The sequence below is a fragment of the Neodiprion fabricii genome, chromosome 3 (genome assembly GCF_021155785.1).
Source record: "Neodiprion fabricii isolate iyNeoFabr1 chromosome 3, iyNeoFabr1.1, whole genome shotgun sequence".
Classification (NCBI taxonomy): Eukaryota; Metazoa; Arthropoda; class Insecta; order Hymenoptera; family Diprionidae; genus Neodiprion; species Neodiprion fabricii.
The window spans coordinates 16,149,462-16,168,100 of NC_060241.1; the positions used below are offsets into that span (position 1 = coordinate 16,149,462).

Here is an 18,639-nt window from a genome sequence, read left to right on the forward strand (position 1 = left end):
TTGAATTTTTTCGTTCCACACGCGCGACGCCTGTTTGAACCCGTATATGGCTTTTTGTAATAAACGTACTTTATTTTCATATCCCTTCTCAATTGCACCCTCAGGTTGATACATGTGAATGATTTCTTTCGAGTTACCATTTAAAAATCCTGTCTTGACGTCCAGGTGACTGGTATTTAAATTATGGTGAGCATTCAGTGCAAATAAAAGCCTAATTGTTTCGCGTCTTACGACTGGCGAGTACGTTTCCTCGTAATCTATCCCCGATACTTGAGAGACACCCCTCGCTACAATTCTAGCCTTGTATTTGTTTGGTTTACCATCACTATCTATCGTATCGAGGTTTAAAAAAAAGCATCTTGAAGCTGAATAAACAGACTATGCGACCTATGCTTTGGTTTAGCTCGGAAAAATTTTTCCATGCCCGTAGAGCGAAAAAAAAATGTAAAAAATTTTGAAAATTTTTTCTTCGTGCTTTATCCAAGGATTGCATGGCTAATAGTGCTTCGAAAAATTTTTAACCAAAAAATTCAAAAACTAGAGTCTTCAAGCTTCAAAAGCTTTGTTTTTTTATTTCTTGTACGACCATTTTTCACTGAAATACAGCCTGTTGAAAATCACCAAAAAATTTCGAAAATTCTGTTGTTCCCTTAATTTTTGCGAGAAGTATAGTTACTATACGTAGTATAGTAAGGATTAATTTCTTTACCTTAATGATATCTCTCTAAGTTAAGGTTAAGGGGGTGCCCTGGTTAATTTCGACTTCGACGTATATATCGCCAAATATGGAAGTCTACGTTTCTCAAATACGAAAAAGGACTTAGCAGCTCCATTCTATACACAAAATTCTGAACAAAAACACTCTCACATACTTTCATTTGACGCAAAAATAAAGAAAGAAGATACATATATGCATCAATGTCGAAATCGACTGGGGTACCCCCTTAACGTTTTTTTTTGTTATTTCGATAAGAGCGCTGAGTTCAGATCACACTCTGAAATAAAAACGGCCCCATTGTGTACAACTATTTTGGAAAAATTATCATTGTAAATTAATTGAAAACCGTCTATAGATGTTTACACGAAAAACATGAACATTACGAATTCAAGAGTCAAGACTGTCAACTTCACTGATTTCAATAAATGAAGTGTGTAAAAACAATTACGAAATTTAGTATCTTCTGTATTGTATATGACTTTCACCAAGAGTCATGTAATTTCGTCGATAATAAACGACTTGTCAACAGGGTATGAAGCAGTTCCCTTAATTTTTGCGAGAAGTGTATTATCATAAGTGCTCAATCGATGAAAATCCTCAGCATGACAACTGTCCTGGCAAAGAAAAGTTGGTACACGTGGCGACGAGCCGAAGCCGCACACACGCTCGAATCATATACCCATAAACCTGGACTCGATAAAACAGTGGCAGTAGCAATCAAATAAGTGTATAAAGCACTTAGTAACGACGAGTTACTGGAGAGATGTTTATGAGGCTTCACACAAAATAATAACAAGTATTTGAATTCTAAGATTTGGAAAATTGCTCCGAAAAATTCATGGAGTGGTTTAACGATTCTTAAATTCGCCGCATATATTTCGGCTAGCACTTTTAACGACGGGACAGTCGCCTTTCTCCGAATTATGGAAAACCTTGGTATTACGATTGGGCTGAACGCGATGGACACTTGAGTAAGAGTTAGTAGCCCGAGCGGCGCCACCGCCTGGTGTGTGGCAAGGCTAAGGCGAGAGGGGGACAGACTCAAGAGACAGTCGCGCGTAACCGCCAGAGGAGAGAGGAGTCCGAAATACAAGAAAGAGATTTTGTGAAACAAGAATCTGTGCGAGGCTACTCACGGAGTATTTTATTCAACCGTTCAACCATCCTTACAAAACTTCAGAAGTGGGATGAGTCCGAAATTACGCCTACTATCAAGTAATAGTGTGAAACGTGATCGCTTCAGCTCGAGCTGCGTCGCTTCAGTTTAAACCTTCTGTGCTCACGGTGTTTACGGATATTCGTGACGAACTTTCGGGAAAAGGAAAATCTTCCGTCAAACTTCTGTCCCGTTTTTTTTCTCAGTCAAACTTCTATGCGGGTTTCTTCAGTGCATAAACCGTCCATCACTGATTCAGTGCTTTGTTCGCGATACGTACCTGAAACAGAAAGTGGCGATATTGTTGGTAGCGTTGCGTCGATTGTAGTTCCCAAGAAGAACGCGTGCCGCGCTGTCATCGGTTCGGGACCTTCATCGAGTGAGTCCGCGAAAAGTTACCTACAGAAACGCTCGAGGCGCTAGTGTCGTGTGCGCCAAAACCAACATGAGTACGGTACAAACCGGTGAGGTTAGAGACCCCAACAAGTGTACCCTCAATACGTTGAAGGAGGCTGCACGGACTAAAGGGCTTCCTACTACGGGAACCAAGTCCGAGTTGTCGAAGCGTCTTCACGAGAATGATCCTACTGGACAATGGATCAGCGGAATAGTCAATCTGACTGCTGCAGCTGATACATCCTACATTCTGGACAACAGAGGATCAGCTGACGCGGGTGAGGAAATTCTGATAAACGACGCCATTCCGGAACAAAGCATCGACACTAACTATTGAGAGATAACACTTCTGACTATAGAACGAGATATGATGACCAGAGAACGAGATATGATGGTCCGAGAACGAGATATGATGGCCAAAGAATTAGAATTGGTGAGTCGTGAGCCTGCTCTTCTGTCACGTGAGACCACGTCAGCATCCAGAGAACCTGTATGGGAGCAACTCATACAACGTAACCACAATATCAATGCCATGAAGGAGTTGATAGGTGACTTCGAGGGTGGAAATGCCGACTTCATGAAATGGGAAGAACAGTTTAAGCTACTGTGCCGCACGTATCAGTTGGACGATGCGCACGCTCGACTTCTGTTAAGTGCCAATCTTAAGGGCAACGCAAACCAGTGGTTTCAGTCGAAACCAGAATATATCGGTATGGAGGTGGACGTACTCTTACATTAATTGGCTGCGATGTTCGACCACGGCCCAAATCGACTGGCCCGAAGAAAGAAATTTGAGGACAGGCTCTGGAAGGCATCAGAAAACTTCAGTGCCTATTTCCATGACTAGCTTATTTTGGGCAGCGAAGTTCTAATCGATGAAGAAGAATTGGTCGACTACTTGATTGATGGAATCCCCAATATATCTATTCAGACTCAAGCAAAGATACAGCGTTTCCGGGAAAAGTCATCCCTGTTGGAGGCCTTCGAGAAGGTGAAATTGCCACCTGAAAAGAAAATCTTTACGAAGAGCGAGGCTCATGGGGGTGGATACACTAAGACGACGTTCGGAGCTTCTGAACTCAAGGCGTCGGTGATCGAAAAAAGACCAGAGAGCACGTCTCAGAGTCCACGTTACTTCAATTGCAGTAAACGCGGGCATCTTGCCGTAAATTGTAAGCTTCCGAAGAGAGAGAAAGGAGCATGCTTCAAATGCTTCGCAACAGACCACCAGCTACCGGATTGTCCCAAAGTTAAGAGGGAACAGATCAGCTTTGTCAGAACTGGGTGAAACGGACTTCTATAAGATTGCTGAGATCGACGTCAGAGTGGGCAAGTCAACTTGCTGTCTTCAGTTGGATGCATTATTGGATACGGAAAGTCCCATAAGTCTCATCAAGCAACAGGTTGTACCCAACGTAGATATAGATACCAAAGAAGTTGAACCAAACCAGTATGTAGGATTAAATAATAGTAACCTATAAATAAGAGGCAAAATTAAGGCAAACGTACGTTTCGACGGCCTTGCTTGCATAGACCTTCGGGTTGTGCTAGACTCTACAACGAAAACTTCAATAATTCTAGGTCGAGACGTACTAAAGATATTAAACTTGGAGCTGAAAATACCTGCCGAGCAGAAAAAAGAGATTGTCCAAGAATTGTTCAATATTGAAACTTGTAACGTAGATACCGACGTAGCGGAGTCAGTATTAATAAATCCAGACATTAGTCAAGAAAGTCAGTCAGCAGTAAGACAATTGTTAACTACGGATTATCTGACCTCAGAGCGTCCAACTGAGCCACAGGTGCAGAGAGAACTATTGTTGACCCTCACTAGTGACAAACCTTTTCATTTTAGTCCACGCAGGGTAGCTTTTACAGAGAAAGAACAGCTGAAAAAGATTTTAGACAAACTGTTAGAAAGCGGAACGATTCGACCTAGTGAATCGCCTTACGCATCGCCTACAGTTTTAGTTAAAAAGAGGAATGGAGAATATATGCTCTGCATAGATTATAGATTCCTCAACAAGATTCTCGAGAGGGACAATTACCCAATCCCTTTGACCGAAGACCAAATCGATTCGCTAAGAATAAGAAGTACTATAGTTTACTTGACTTGAAGGACGGGTTTCATCACCTCAAGGTAGCCGAAGATTCAGTTAAATATACGTCATTCGTGACCCCTCTAGGTCAGTTTGAATATCTAAGGATGCCTTTTGGGCTTAAAACAGGTTCGTCAAAGTTTCAGCGGTTCGTAAACAAAGTACTGGCAGAATTTATAAGAACTACGAGATCGTGGCATACATGGATGACTTCCTCATTGCCACGGTAACGATTAAGCAGCACCTTGACGTACTCAAACGTGTCCTTAAAGCCTTGGTCAATAATAAGTTACAATTAAGATTAGACAAATGCCGATTCCTACAAACAGAGATTGAGTATCTAGGATACTGTATTTCGGCGGAGGGGATAAGTCCATCCAAACGGGGTATTGAAGCAGTAGTTAGATTCCCTATACCGATTGACGTGCCTGGTGTTCAGAGTTTTGTGGGGTTGTGTTCGTACTTCCGTAAATTCATAGAGTCATTTTCCGTAGTTGCCAAACCTCTGTACGATTTGCTCCGAAAAAACCCATCGTTCAAATTTGGCGAAGACGAGCTTCGAGCGTTCGAAGCATTAAAAAAAAAAGTTAGTAGAGGCTCCGGTACTGATGTGTGTGAAGTTGGCCCAGCACTTGTCGAAAATAATGATTATAAAAAATTGTGCTGAGTTGTGCTAAAAGTGTGCTATCTTGTGTCGTCAATCCGCCTTTCCTAACTTCAAAGGATTCCCGAAAAATCACAAAAATCGAAAATCTGATCAGCCCAGCACTTTTGAGATAAAAAAAAAAATTGTGCCGGGTTGTGCTACATTTGTGGTAACTTGTGCCGTACTTAATTTTTTCGACAAGTCCATGATTCACAAGGAAAAAAAAAATAATCAGGTTGAGAGAAATGGCGCTGGGTTGTACCGCATTTATGCCAACTTGTACCGTGCTCTATTTGCCAAACATTCGAGAAAAGTTGAGAAAACCCAGAGAAATCATCGAGAAAATTGAAAAATTGACACACGGCTCGGATCTTTCGAGATTTTGGAATTTTTTCGATTATGCTAGATTGTGCCATGTTTGTGCAAACTTGTGCAAACTTGTGCGTGCTCTATTTTCCCAAACATTCGAGAAAAGTTGAAAAAATCCAGAAAAATCATCGAGCAAATTGAAAAATTGACACACGGCTCGGATTTTTCGAGATTTTTGAATTTTTTCGATCGTGCTAGATTGTGCCATGTTTGTGCCAACTTGTGCCGTGCTCCATTTTCCAAAGAATTCGAAAAAAATTCGAAGATGTTCGTTGTTGTACAAAATAGATTTTGCAATGATATACTGGAAATTGCCAGAACCTTTGAATGGCGGGGATCCGCTTGATGCCCCTGACAGAAAATTTTGATTTAATTTGTAAACCAAAAATTTGGTCAACCAGGTTTCCCTAGACTTTTCATTACCATTCATTTTCTTTACCGCCCAACCAGTTAGTCGATCTTGATTGAACATAATTTTTCACTGTCAGAACACAAGCTATAATCCTTTATAATTTCAAATTTTTCCGTCCACCTGTTCTCCAAAACACTAAGCCTAATTGAATTTATGACAAACCGACAGACAGAGACATAGACAGACAGACAGACCAACGTATGTACCTATGTTCATAATCATGTATGATGTCAGCTAAAGGGTCCAAAAATCGAAAATTTATGAACTGGAGAAGGTAGTTTTCGACGTGAAACCAATACTTTTCTATCGCCTGCGTGATGGAAAGTAGGTACAAGAAAAAAGAAATTCTGATTTGTCCTCTCGTGGAAATTTTGAATCAACTCGGTTTGTCAAACTCGGGTAGATTGCTGTATGTATGCGATCCGATTCTCAGAAAATTTGAGGACGAAGGCATTTTGCGAGTGGCAGAATAGCTCCATTACACGGCTTGCTTCACCATGGAAACGATGGGTGCTATATTTATTATCGCAACTCGTTGTCTTTTAATTCGAACGTTCGCTTCTAGCGGAAAAAAGTCATCTTTCAATTTCTTTGACACAATTTACACTTTTTTGTTCTTCCGAAGGAAAGATATTTTTCCCGCGAGTCAAAACAGTAACATTAGGTAGGTTTCTCAATTATAGGATATCAAAAAAATTCAGTTCATTTTTTTGTGTATTAACTTCGAATTTATAGCATAATTCAAAACGGCTGTGAGGTGTTCAAAAGTAACACAAAAAAGCACTGTCTTTTCCGTCTTGTCTTTTTTTTTTTGTATTTTTTTGTATTTATTCGTATTTTTTTTTTTTTGTATTTTTATTTATTTTTTGGGATTTTTTTTGTATTTCTTTTTTTTTTTGCCATTTCGACAAAGTTTTCACTGGCCCGTTGTATTTCAATTTGTCTCATCTTATCTCTGGAGATGCTGTCTAATGATATACCGATACATGACATTATACATATGAGACAATCTGCCACATTATAAAATCCCGAGGCTTTTTTATACAACCATTAGTGTATACGAATATTTAATACTTGTTGCTTATTTAGGATTGCACAACTTGTTTGTTCAAAATATTTTAAATATCACTATATCGCTTTGATACGAATAACCTAATGTAAGTAGTAAAATAGTACCTACCAGTAATAACAATAATTATTTATTCGGAATTTCGGTTGCTTCATTTTACGTATTTATTATTAAAAAAAAATCCAAGTGTAATACCGGTAATTATTCGCAGCAGAGATTACTTGTCAACAGAATGAGATATAAAAACTAAAAATCGAAATATGAATAGAAAAATATTGGTCACGTATCGCCTGCCGTATACTAATGTCCAAGAACTTAGCATGGCCATTTGAGAGTAGAGAAAAAATAAGTTTTGTGCTAAAATGTGCTAGGTTTGTGCTGCAATGTGCCGCCAATCGCAGGTCCCAATCATCCAAAAACCGGGCTCTAATCGTCAAAAAATCATTTTTTCAACCAGCATGGCCATTTTGTTTTTTCGAAAAAGCAAGGGTTGTGCCAGAATGTGCTAGGCTTGTGCTGCGATGTGCCGCAAACAGTTGTCGATTACCTCCAAAAACGTAGCTGATATTGCCAAAAAACACTATTATCTGAAATTTTTTCGTCAAACTTCGATAATTTTTTTTCTAAATGCGATGTTCCGATTCTACGAGTTGTGCTGACATGTGCTAGGTTTGTGCTGCAATGTGCCGCCAATCGCAGGTCCCAATCATCCAAAAACCGGGCTCTAATCGTCAAAAAATCATTTTTCAACCAGCATGGCCATTTTGTTTTTTCGAAAAAGCAAGTTTTGTGCCAGAATGTGCTAGGCTTGTGCTGCGATGTGCCGCAAACAGTAGTCGATTATCTCCAAAAACGTAGCTGATATTGCCAAAAAACTATATTATTTAAATTTTTTTCGCGAACTTTGGATTATAGAAAGCGTTATTTTTAATAATAAAATGAGCGTATTATAATTTCTATTGCGCCAAAAAAGCGTTTTATTAGTAACTAGTTACAAATTTTGTACTTCGTCATTGAGGCGCTTTTAGTTTAATTCAAGACAAAACTATGTGCGACAATGTCACGTTATCGCCGGACCTATATGCACACGTGCAAACGTACGGATGCGAATAACAAACTTCGTGAGCTGTCGTATTCGGGAGTTCTGCATACGTACATGAACTTGCCCTAGTAGAAATTATGAGTGGGCGCTGGTCAGGCGCTGACTAGTTCAACGCGTTTCTGACTATTTTCTGAGGTGGCAAACTGCCCTGCGCCTGACTAGGGATGTTACACTTGGCCAGGCTAGCGCCTAACCAACCCAGCTGATGAGGCGCTTATCAGTGTTTCCTAAATATACCTATCCAGCGCGCTGTCAGCCCCTACTGATCACATTACACGGCTAAATCCAGTATTTAGATGGGTAATGAAAATAATGTAGAAACAAAATTCAATATCAAATATTTATTATTTACTTTATATTTATTGACATTATTGTAATATGAGTATTACAATAATATGATATGTCGGGGAGAGCGGGGTGAAGGGGGGCACCTCAGCCGATAAAAAAAATTTCCGAAAATTCTAGGTTTCTTTATAATTGAAAATCTCGTTGAAATTATTTTTTTAAAAAATCGTAAATTTTTTATCGATGATGTCAGAAATTGAAAATATATGTTTGTAATGATTTTTTTTTTTTTTTGAAAATTTACGAAATGATTTTTTTTTTTTAAGATTGTCAATCTAAAAAAAATCTAAAATTTCCGGGTTTTTTTATTGGACGACGTATCCCCTATACCCGGCTGCCCCGTTTGCCCCGCTCTCCCTTACATATGTAAATATAGTTTGTCTTAATGATAAATATATCACTTGTTTCGAACAATTAAGTAGCATCTTAATATTATTTGTAGTCTTTGGTTATCATTTGATACCGAATACAGCTCTACTATTTCTTTAGCAATAATTAATAGTTTTTTTAGAATCACATATAGTTTCAGTATTATTTTAGCAATAATTAGTATTCCGATACGTTCTAAACAATGAATATTTTTAAGTTTGAACATTATTACTTTGGTTTGATTTTCTTGCAAGTACTTGAGACCAGACTGTTGTTTTATTAACATCAGTTTTCAAACAAGCGGCTCTGAATTCTCAAAAGTATCGTCAGTCCTCGGGCTAGCATTGTCCCTTTCCGGCAGGGAATTTTCATTTTCTGGTATAGCATTATTTTTTTTCCTCAGGTTAGTCTCTCGGCGTTCTTTTCTTTTTTTACGATGTCCATCCCAATCGATTGCGTTGCTGATTAAATTTCCAAGCTGTTTGTAAAATACACTTTTTTTTGTTGGTGATTTCCCGTTTTTAGCGTGCTGTTCGTTTAGTACTCCTGGAAAAGCAATAATTATGGAAGTGAAACTAATATTCGTCTTCACTGTTAATTGTAAATATGCCTCAAAAATAAGCAGAATTTCACTAATTATTAGATTTATAAGCAAAGAATTGTTCACTCGGGAGTAGCGATTGAAGTTTCAAAAATGTATCTTATATTCTGCTAGTTGTTATTTTTTGCATAATTGGACAAACCCTCATCTTCAAATACTTAATCGAAGTCAACAGGTTCTACTTTCACCTTATCTAGCAACGTATGTATGAGACTTGACTGCTCGAAAAGTATAACTGTTATCAGACTACACTACAAGAGGTGAACCACTGAACTAGTCGAGCTTTCGCAAATAAATCCTTTAAAGCCTTTTAAGATACATACTTATCAAATACAACATCAACATCATCACCCATTATGATTTTACAGAAGTTCGTCTCACTGAAGACTTCCTTGCCTTCTGTCTTTTTTACTGCAGTGAACAACAATAGTAGTGTTCTTGATAGGTAGTGTTTAAGCATCGACTTGACGCTTTTTGACAATACCCCATCCCGGTCGATATGTAGGTGTAAAGAGCGTGCCTGGAAAATGTATCGAAATGAAATGTAACAGTTTCAGTCTAAGTACAATAATAAGTTTATTAACCACTATCGATCACTAAAACTTACCACTCTGTTACGGAATCCAGAATTCTCTTTATTTAATTTTTCGTAAAAAATTACGAATTTTGCCATGTTTGATATAGGTATTTCCATGTCTTCAATCTCTTCTGGTAATTGAATATTTTGGGCACCATTGGTGACTTCAATGATTTTGCGCAAGGATCGCACTTCTTCTACCAAATCCTGTACGTCAACGCTGAGAGACTTGAACATTCTTACAATATTCTCATCTACAAATAAATAGGTTTGCAAATTATACTACCATGAATAAAATCCAATTCACAAATTTGGGAGATTAAGCCGTAATAATGAGTACGTGGTGTCTGAGACCTTTTGCCAATTGTGGTCCACTTATCAGATGTGTTAGTAGGTTTTTTGAATTCTGTGAACGAGTTGGCGAATACGAACTAGAACCTTGTGGGCCAGTATCATCATCGATCCCTTGCAACACAGCTGACTTGTGATAGTTTTCGGCTACTGAAAAGGTTATAAATTCTCTGACTTATAATATTACACTATGTAATTCTGATTAATTGATGATTGCAAATGACTTTTACCACTTGTCGAGTGTGATTTTTTGGTACCACATTTTTAGCTCTATGTGAACTTTGATGTTTACTGATGGAAGAAGCATTAGTTGAGGGGGTCTTGGATTGAACAAACTTCAATTTATTCTGCGTACCTAGACAGATATAAAGCGAGTTGTTTTGATTGTCTTATCAAAATTTCAACAATAAACGAATTACCTGTCATATCTAATTTTTTTCGCGGAAAGTTTTTCTTTGGTGCCGATTTTGGGTAGTAACTTTTGGGCAAAGTAACGATTGCTTGTGATAAGGCACGCACATTGCTATTGTTAGAGTCGGGGGAGTGAGAGCAAGGACTTAGGGAATGCCGCTTTTTTTACCCTTCATATCTCTTTTGTTTATTGGGAAATCTTTCTTAGAACCTGGTTTTGGCTTTACATTTTTGGGCAAAGCATTGATGGCTTGTGACGAGGCACGTACATTGCAATCGTTGCAATCGGAAAAGTCTTGTGAGACACTTGGAGAACGTGCCTTTTTCTCCCAAAGTCTGTTTCTTGACTGCCGTACAGAACTTTTCTTGGTACTTCTGTCTGAACCATTGCCTGCAACTGCAGCTGTGGGACATAATTCCATTTAGCTAAAGAATGATTAATGACGTCTGACTAGTTCCTTAGTTGTGGAGATGTTGTGAATAGCCATCACCTATCTACTTTCCAGTAATTGGTTCATGTCATGAGCAACTTGCTTGAATTTTGACCATCATTGACCTTCTATAATTATTCTACCTATAATTATTCTACATGGTTTTAAATCCAATGGTCAATTAAGATTATTCCAAATGGAACACAACGGAGGTCCACCTTGTTAATTATGACTAGGAACTAAGCACTTATATATTAGTTAATAGCTATCAACGATACTCCACCACATGAGAAGCTGAGGGCTGACAGATTGTACGCTACGCGACCATGATTCGGAATATGTAATAGTCTCGTAAGCGAATCGTAGAACAAGCTTACAGTATGAAATTAGGGCAGCAATTTAAGCTAAGCTTCAGCTTCATATGCTTGAGTTGCTGCCCAAATGAATCATGACTTCATAAATGAAGTACTTACACATGACAGAAGAACAATCAGATTCAATGACCTCGTCACTGAGCTCAGGCACATCGAATAAAGCTTGAGTCTTTACTACATCTATTTTGATGTTTTTAGGGCGATATGATCGCTCTAGTTCCTTTGCAGTTTCCTCAGGTCTTTTATCTGAATCACTGGTATAGGCATATTTTTCTTTTCTCAATATTTATAACTTTTCCAATGCATTATTGTACGTCTCTGGAAAATTAACGATATTATGAAAGTCTCATGGCAATTGGGTCAAATATTCCGATTCATAATATCGACGGGTCCTGAGGAAACAGATGTATTTCAGCGAGTGCAGCCATATAGAACTGACGAGAACATAAAATCTCAAAATACGCTACAGCAAGTTAAACAAAGCTTGATACATATCTTGTAGAGTCTATTGAGATACGTCTGTTCTAGACTACCCGACAAAATATGTCCGTTTCATATGCCTCGCCGAAATACATCTGTTTTCTTAGGACCCGTCAACAATCGACATATTATGTAAATCGAATGTAATATGGAGATTGACTTACTCGCTTGGCCTCTTAGCTCCAACGGATGTGTGGGCCAAGTTTTTGGTGGTGGTGCACAGTTTTTCACAAGGTCGTGCATTGCAGCTACTCGTTGTTCGTCATTGTAAGGTGGCGGCATAAATTTGCCAACACATTGGCCACTGTCAACGTCAAACGTGATCCACGTCGAAGGAAGTATGTCGATATCTAATAATTTTGACTGCGTCATGATTGAGATGCAACAAGTTTTTCACAGAACCCCTTTGAAGTCTTGCAAAGAGGTCTCAGTTTTCTGAATTTTCATCGCAGGAGGTTGAAAATCAAAATCTAGCCACTTAATACTACAAACTTTAAAATTTACAAACTTGGGCATGGGTGTGAAGATCTGACCTCTTATACTACAACTTTATACTACAAAAATCAACTTTTTCACTAGGATCTCCCCTTAAGTAAGACTACTATCTAATTAATAATTTCTTTACTATTGTCCCAACGGCAGGTATGCTGTTCAGTGCCTGAGCGTCGTTTTGTGCCCGTGTCATTGCGATCTCCGTGCGAGCCGCGCTCGAACGATTCGTCTCCGCAGGGATGCCAAATCTCGCGTAGATGAGGAGGCGAGCGCGCATCACGCATTTTTTAAAAACAGTCGAGTTAAGTCGTCCGTCTAGTGACGATCGTGAGTGACGCCGTGCGTTCTCTCGTACCACGACCAAAAGACGAGAGGCCCAAATATCCTCTCGTATACGTTCGCTCTACGGAGTAAGGTAGATGAGTACGGCCCGAGTGTCTCTCATTCTACACGGGACCGAGTGCCCATACACGCATACCAAGGGTCTTGCACCCTTCCATCATACAACGAGCCCGAGCGCTCTTGGTGTACTACCAACACCAATCATACTCTCATACACGTTCGCTCCTCGGAGTAAGGCAAATGCAAATCATACGAAATTCGATCGAATCGAATAAAACAAAAATCGCAATACGAAACGCACTCGAGATCGCGGTGGCATGAGCCAAACGGGCTGTAACCGGCATATACCCGTTCATATACACAATCGACACATACTTTCATACGTTTACAAATACACGTTCATACTTCGTGGGTTTTTATGCCGCAAGGCTTTTCCCACAAGAGCCAATAAACATTCATAATTCGATGGCTCAAACGCGAGAGTTTTTTTTTTATTCAAGAAACCTCAACCTCTATCCTTCATACTAATAAAAAAGGTTCAATTCAAAACTACGAGGCAACTTCGCCTATGAAGAAGCTTCGACTATACATATGCCACCACTTTTTTTTTTTTTTTTTTCTTATCTTTTGTTTTCAAATAGTGCAGGAGTTTGTAAAAAGGGGTGTGATTGACAATTTTAAGATATGTATACAAATTAATATTTCTAAATCTGTATACATATAGCCCAGTGAACGCATTGATCTCATTATGATGTCAGAATGATGTCATTTATTCGTAATCATATTTTAGTCACAAAGAATGTCACTGGTATGTCAACATTACGTAAAATTTTAATTACTTAGCTATGACTTACCAGTGATGTCAAAGCTAGGTCATGTGTCCACTGGGAGTAGTCACTATCAAGAAATCTATTAATTATTGTTTCGATGGATGACTACAAAGATTTCTCTCTATAAAATATGACTGATTAAAGTTTTGTTTTTGTCGCTAATAATCTATTTCAAGTGATAACTGTAAAAACGTTTGATGAAATAAAAACAACAACTGAAATACCAACATATTTACATCAAGTTTGGTAAAAGAAGTGAAAAGTCAATTTTGAAATTTAATAAATTATAATGGATAGGAACGGATTCATGAAACATATACCTGAAGGGATACAAAAATTCTTGATCAATGCATATTGATTCCTATATCTTATGAAAAGTAATCGAAGTAAAATAATCTATCTTCGCTGGGATTGATCCGAGGCCTAAATTGACTATCCAAAGATGAGATACTATAATTTTAGATATATTTGTTTGGACTGGAAATTTTTGAATAATATCATCATTTTTAAATTGCAGTAATTGATAAAGAATGTCTAGAAGAAGAAAGACGATTCAATTAACTGGGCAAAACTGGACAAGTGGTATCAGATATACACTGCAAATTTGTAAAATATCATCCAGAAAGAACACAAAAGATTATTATTCCTTGTGTAACTATAGTCCTTAATTAGGTATTATGAAAATCGAATCTACCTGAATTTGATGCAAATTCGCTAATCGCCCGTCGGATGGCTCGAGATTTTTTCATTCTGCGCCGCGCAGATTCGTTGGCCGCACGCTTACAAGGTTCCATTGCACTTTGATTTACAATTAGTGAAACATGCGTTATGAATAAAATAAAAAATGAGTTCGCCCATGTAGTTGATTGTTTTTGACAGGATTCACTGTTTAACTGCGATATAGGTTAGGAATGACATAACGATTACGGCGAATATGGGAACATATATATATTTAGCACGCATGCGCACTAAATTCAGCCCAACTGGTTGGGTCCTTGTCTTCAAAATGACCCGCCTGCTCAGGCCCAGGATCAATAAATCCAGAACCGGCTGACCACGGTTGCGCCTGACATGGCTCTGGCTAGGAATTCCAGACTTGGCTTTCCTGATCAGGTGCTAGTCTGTAGCACGGAAGACCTGATCAAATTTCTACTAGGGTGGCTCGCCAATTGTCGAAAATGTGAATTCGGACTACTGCATAATTAGCCGTTAATTATCCGTTAATTGGTCGCGCAACTTAATTTTTTGTCGCACACAATTTTCAAAAAAAAAGTGGATGGCGTGCTAACTTTTCAAGAATTTAGCGCGCCATCTACCAAAATAACGCACAGCGAGCATCATGCGTAATTCTGATTTGGTTGATAATTTGCCGTAAATAAGTCGCAAATCAGTCGTTAAACTTTCTTTTTTGTCGCGCTTGTCTATAAAAAAAAAAAAAAAAAAAAAAAAAATCGAAAGTTAGCGCACCCCCAGACAGATAATAATTGAGCTCATATTTTGCTTTTTTTTTTTTCTTTGCCGTAAGCCGAGCGTGACTCCAAAAGTTGAAGAGAACATAATATGTATATTGTGACGATTTGTTTTTTTATTATCACAATTTACAGCTACGTTGGATAAACTATTGACTTTTGTATTATCAATAGCAAATCGTCAGTCTCAATACAAATCATGAGCACGTTCAACTTTAAGATACATTCGTTCTCGTACCAAATGAATAAATAAATTAGGGATGTAAAAATAAATTGTTAAAAAAAAAACTCATTTTCATCCATCCATTCACTCTTAAGATTAAAATAACGAATAAATGAATCAAGGGTGTATAAATAAAATGGTAAATAGAAATCATTAAAAAATTATTCATTCTGGTCTTTTTCAATTAAATTGGTTTCTGACTTTGCAATACAAGTCTCATACCTTGGAAACGAATAATACGAGTTTAATGTCGGATATTATAGACAAGACGTTTCTTCTGAATCACAGAAACATATGTCCGTAGGATTTGCAGACACGGTAACCGCAGATAAAGAAATTCTGAGAAAAGGGAAGGATCCGTATCTTTGTAGAACTCCAAAAGTGCGAAGAATCGAAAAAGACCATTTTGGAAAATTGAGCTCCTACCAGGTTTTAAAATCGAGCAGCCGCATATATATATACGTATAGCTACCGTGATACGTGAACGACGCTTGGTAAAGCACGTGATCGCAAACAATAAGACCATATCTCCGTGACGGAGACCCGAAAATTTTCAATCGAAATATTACTGCCATTTATTTCTTAACTACTTGGTACAGAAGGTATTTTAATTTGTATGGGATGATAGTTTGTGCCACACGTTTTTCAGGGTAAAGTGCTCATTTCGAACACTCGATAAACTGGACCCCCGTGGTTTTTTCCAATTAATGTATATTGTCTTTAATATAGCAGACAATTTTCGGCTTCGTTTTGTATGTGTCTTTCAACACCTTTGGCTTTAATTGACAGCCGTCATACTTTAGCCACGTTCCTCTGAACGATATTCCGGTGTAGTGGCCTATTTCATCTTTTTTTGTATCTCTGAGCCGTAGTAATCAATCAGACCAATCAGTTCAAACTCATCGATACCATCTTTAAGTATCTTTGGTATCATACTCAACTCGATATGCAGCCCCTTTTCGATGAACCCATAAATCTCGATGCATATCATTTTACCTGAAACACATTAATATTATTTAAGAATATAAAGTCAGGTCTTTTACCTCTCTGGGCACTATATGTATCGGGTTGCCGGTGACCCTGCACACCTAGCAAAATAGATGGGTGCTGAAAAGTGGTAGTGCCCAGAGAGACGATTATGGATAACCGAGTGAATAGCAGCTGGCTCACCAGTAGTCATTTCAATGTCTACTTTTCCTTGGCAATTTACGCAACGTCTTTTACTGGTCATGTTTCCTTTTATTACGTTGAAAAAGTTTTTATTATTTTTCAAATGATTTATTTGGAGTACGGCAGAATACTCTTTATTTATAATTTCATTGCAACCGTTTATGCATTTTATTTTTTGTTCAATATTTGGCTGATTTTGCAAAATATAATTGATGAGATCGTTGATAGCCGAATCACATTCCACAATTTTAAACATTTTCTCCTGGATTTCAATTCCCTTAAAGTTGAGCATTAAACGACCTCTTAATCTATACGTATTCGCTGTAATCCCTTTTTTTAATGTGTCAGAAACGATTCCAAATAACGGATTACATCCGGTTGTAGTTAATACGTATTGTTGGAAATGTGCATAATCTATACTGGCTGCTAGAATAATTTGGTAAAAGCTATCTACTGCACACGTATGTTTAAATGAATATTTTGCACCATTTATAGATACAAAATTCATTTTCAAAGCATTGCCATTTTTTAATATTGGTAAATTTTCTTATATTATTTAAATGGTATAATAGCATGTCACAAATTTTTTTTTTACTTTGGCCAAGATATCTGTTTTTTCTTGTAACGCTTTCGTTACTACTTTTCAAATCTTTTAAGGCTAAGCCTTTGTGATTTTCTATTTCCGTTAAGACCATTTTGTATTTAATGTCTTCTGAGCTGTAGCAATTTACACCCACTCTTCGCTGGCCATAACCTTCTTCTCCCGATTCGATAGAGCATCCTGGTAGGGCGTGTACTTTTTTTCTGCATACCCTGCAGGAATGCGCTCCTTCAGGTTGATCACCTCGAAAGCAAGCTACACATTGTTGCATATTGTTAGTCAGCTCTTTCAACGGAGATTTTTGACCAGTTACCGCTGATTCTTCTTTACACTGCAACGTTACATTTGAATTTAATAAAATGCCTATTCAAATCGAATGTGGTAGAAAAGTTTTAGTACAAGCTGAGTACGCAGAGACAACGAAGACGCACCCAGCAAGTAGTAAGCATACTTATAGTTATATTCAGCTCAATGAAACGAATAATGTCAAACGTGTCATAAGCACAAGATTATCACAAAAATTTCGAAAATAATTATCAATTATTACTTCAAGGCAATTAGATAAAATATTCCATTTGAATGCTCTTACCGTCAGATAATGTACTTCTGGGTCGCGCGTTGGCGTTAAGAGCTGAGAGACAAGGCTAGTATCGTCCTCTTTTGATAGAAGAAAATCACTATTAACACACACTGGCGTTTCGCTATAATGTGACGCTGATTCTTCAATATGTAGTGATGGCTTTTCGCTATCCGTATAACCAGACCCCTCGAATTCCATATTGTGTATTGTTGAGTTCGAGTCATTTTCGGTTTTTATTCGTAGCATTTTAGGCTTATCGGTTTCTTCAAGAGTATCACTTCTGTCAATTTCATCCGATGTGATCTCGTCATTTGCGTATAGAATCCTCAATTTTCCATCATAATATTTGATAATTTTTTTGGACAGTTCCATCTACTCTCGAGTACTTTCCCTTTTTAGCCAATACGCCGTGTTTGATTTTCTTAATTTCACATTCGACAGCAGCACTGGAGCTGGGGCGTATATTGTCAGTATTAAATTTCTTATTATGAAGATTCGACCACATTGGTAAATGCCTAATTTCTCTCAGCAATCTTTGAGCTATTCTTAAATCAAAATGTGCGTTATCACGATCGCCAATTTCATTTTTTATTTTCGTCTTTACTCCTAACTCAATTTCAGTAGCCCATTGCTCCCATGCATTTGAGTACATATTCTTTTTCTTTGAGTTCTTTGGTCTATCCATTTTTTGTTTCTCATTATTAATATCCTCATCATCCAAATCCTCATCATCTTCGGATTCACCGCTTTGGCTTCTGGTTTCTACCTCATTACATAAATTTTCGTACTCATGCAACTGACCAGTTATAATGTCTCGCAAACGTTCTTTATGTTTTTTACATAATGTCACTCGGTTACCTTTAGTTAATTTGCCATTGTTTCGCTCAAAGCTCCGTTAGGCTCTTAAACAATGAGAGCTAAGAAGCTGAAAACTTCCAGAAAACTTCTTCAAAGCACTGTGAAAATGTTGATATTATTAACAAATGAAAACTTAAGCTTTCGTCACACAACTTTTTCAATTGAAAA

At 37.8% G+C, this 18,639-nt stretch overlaps 1 protein-coding gene across 1 annotated transcript; it reads right to left on the bottom strand.

Annotated features, from left to right (window-relative positions):
* Window positions 1-8,973: 8,973 nt before the first annotated feature.
* LOC124178269 lies at window positions 8,974-10,636 on the bottom strand. Its single transcript, XM_046561506.1, has 5 exons — window positions 10,630-10,636; window positions 10,214-10,360; window positions 9,890-10,113; window positions 9,634-9,802; window positions 8,974-9,227 (listed from the first exon to the last, which is right to left on the bottom strand). Exons 1-5 carry the CDS (start codon window positions 10,634-10,636, stop codon window positions 8,974-8,976), a joined length of 801 nt encoding a protein of 266 aa, XP_046417462.1.
* Window positions 10,637-18,639: the final 8,003 nt, after the last annotated feature.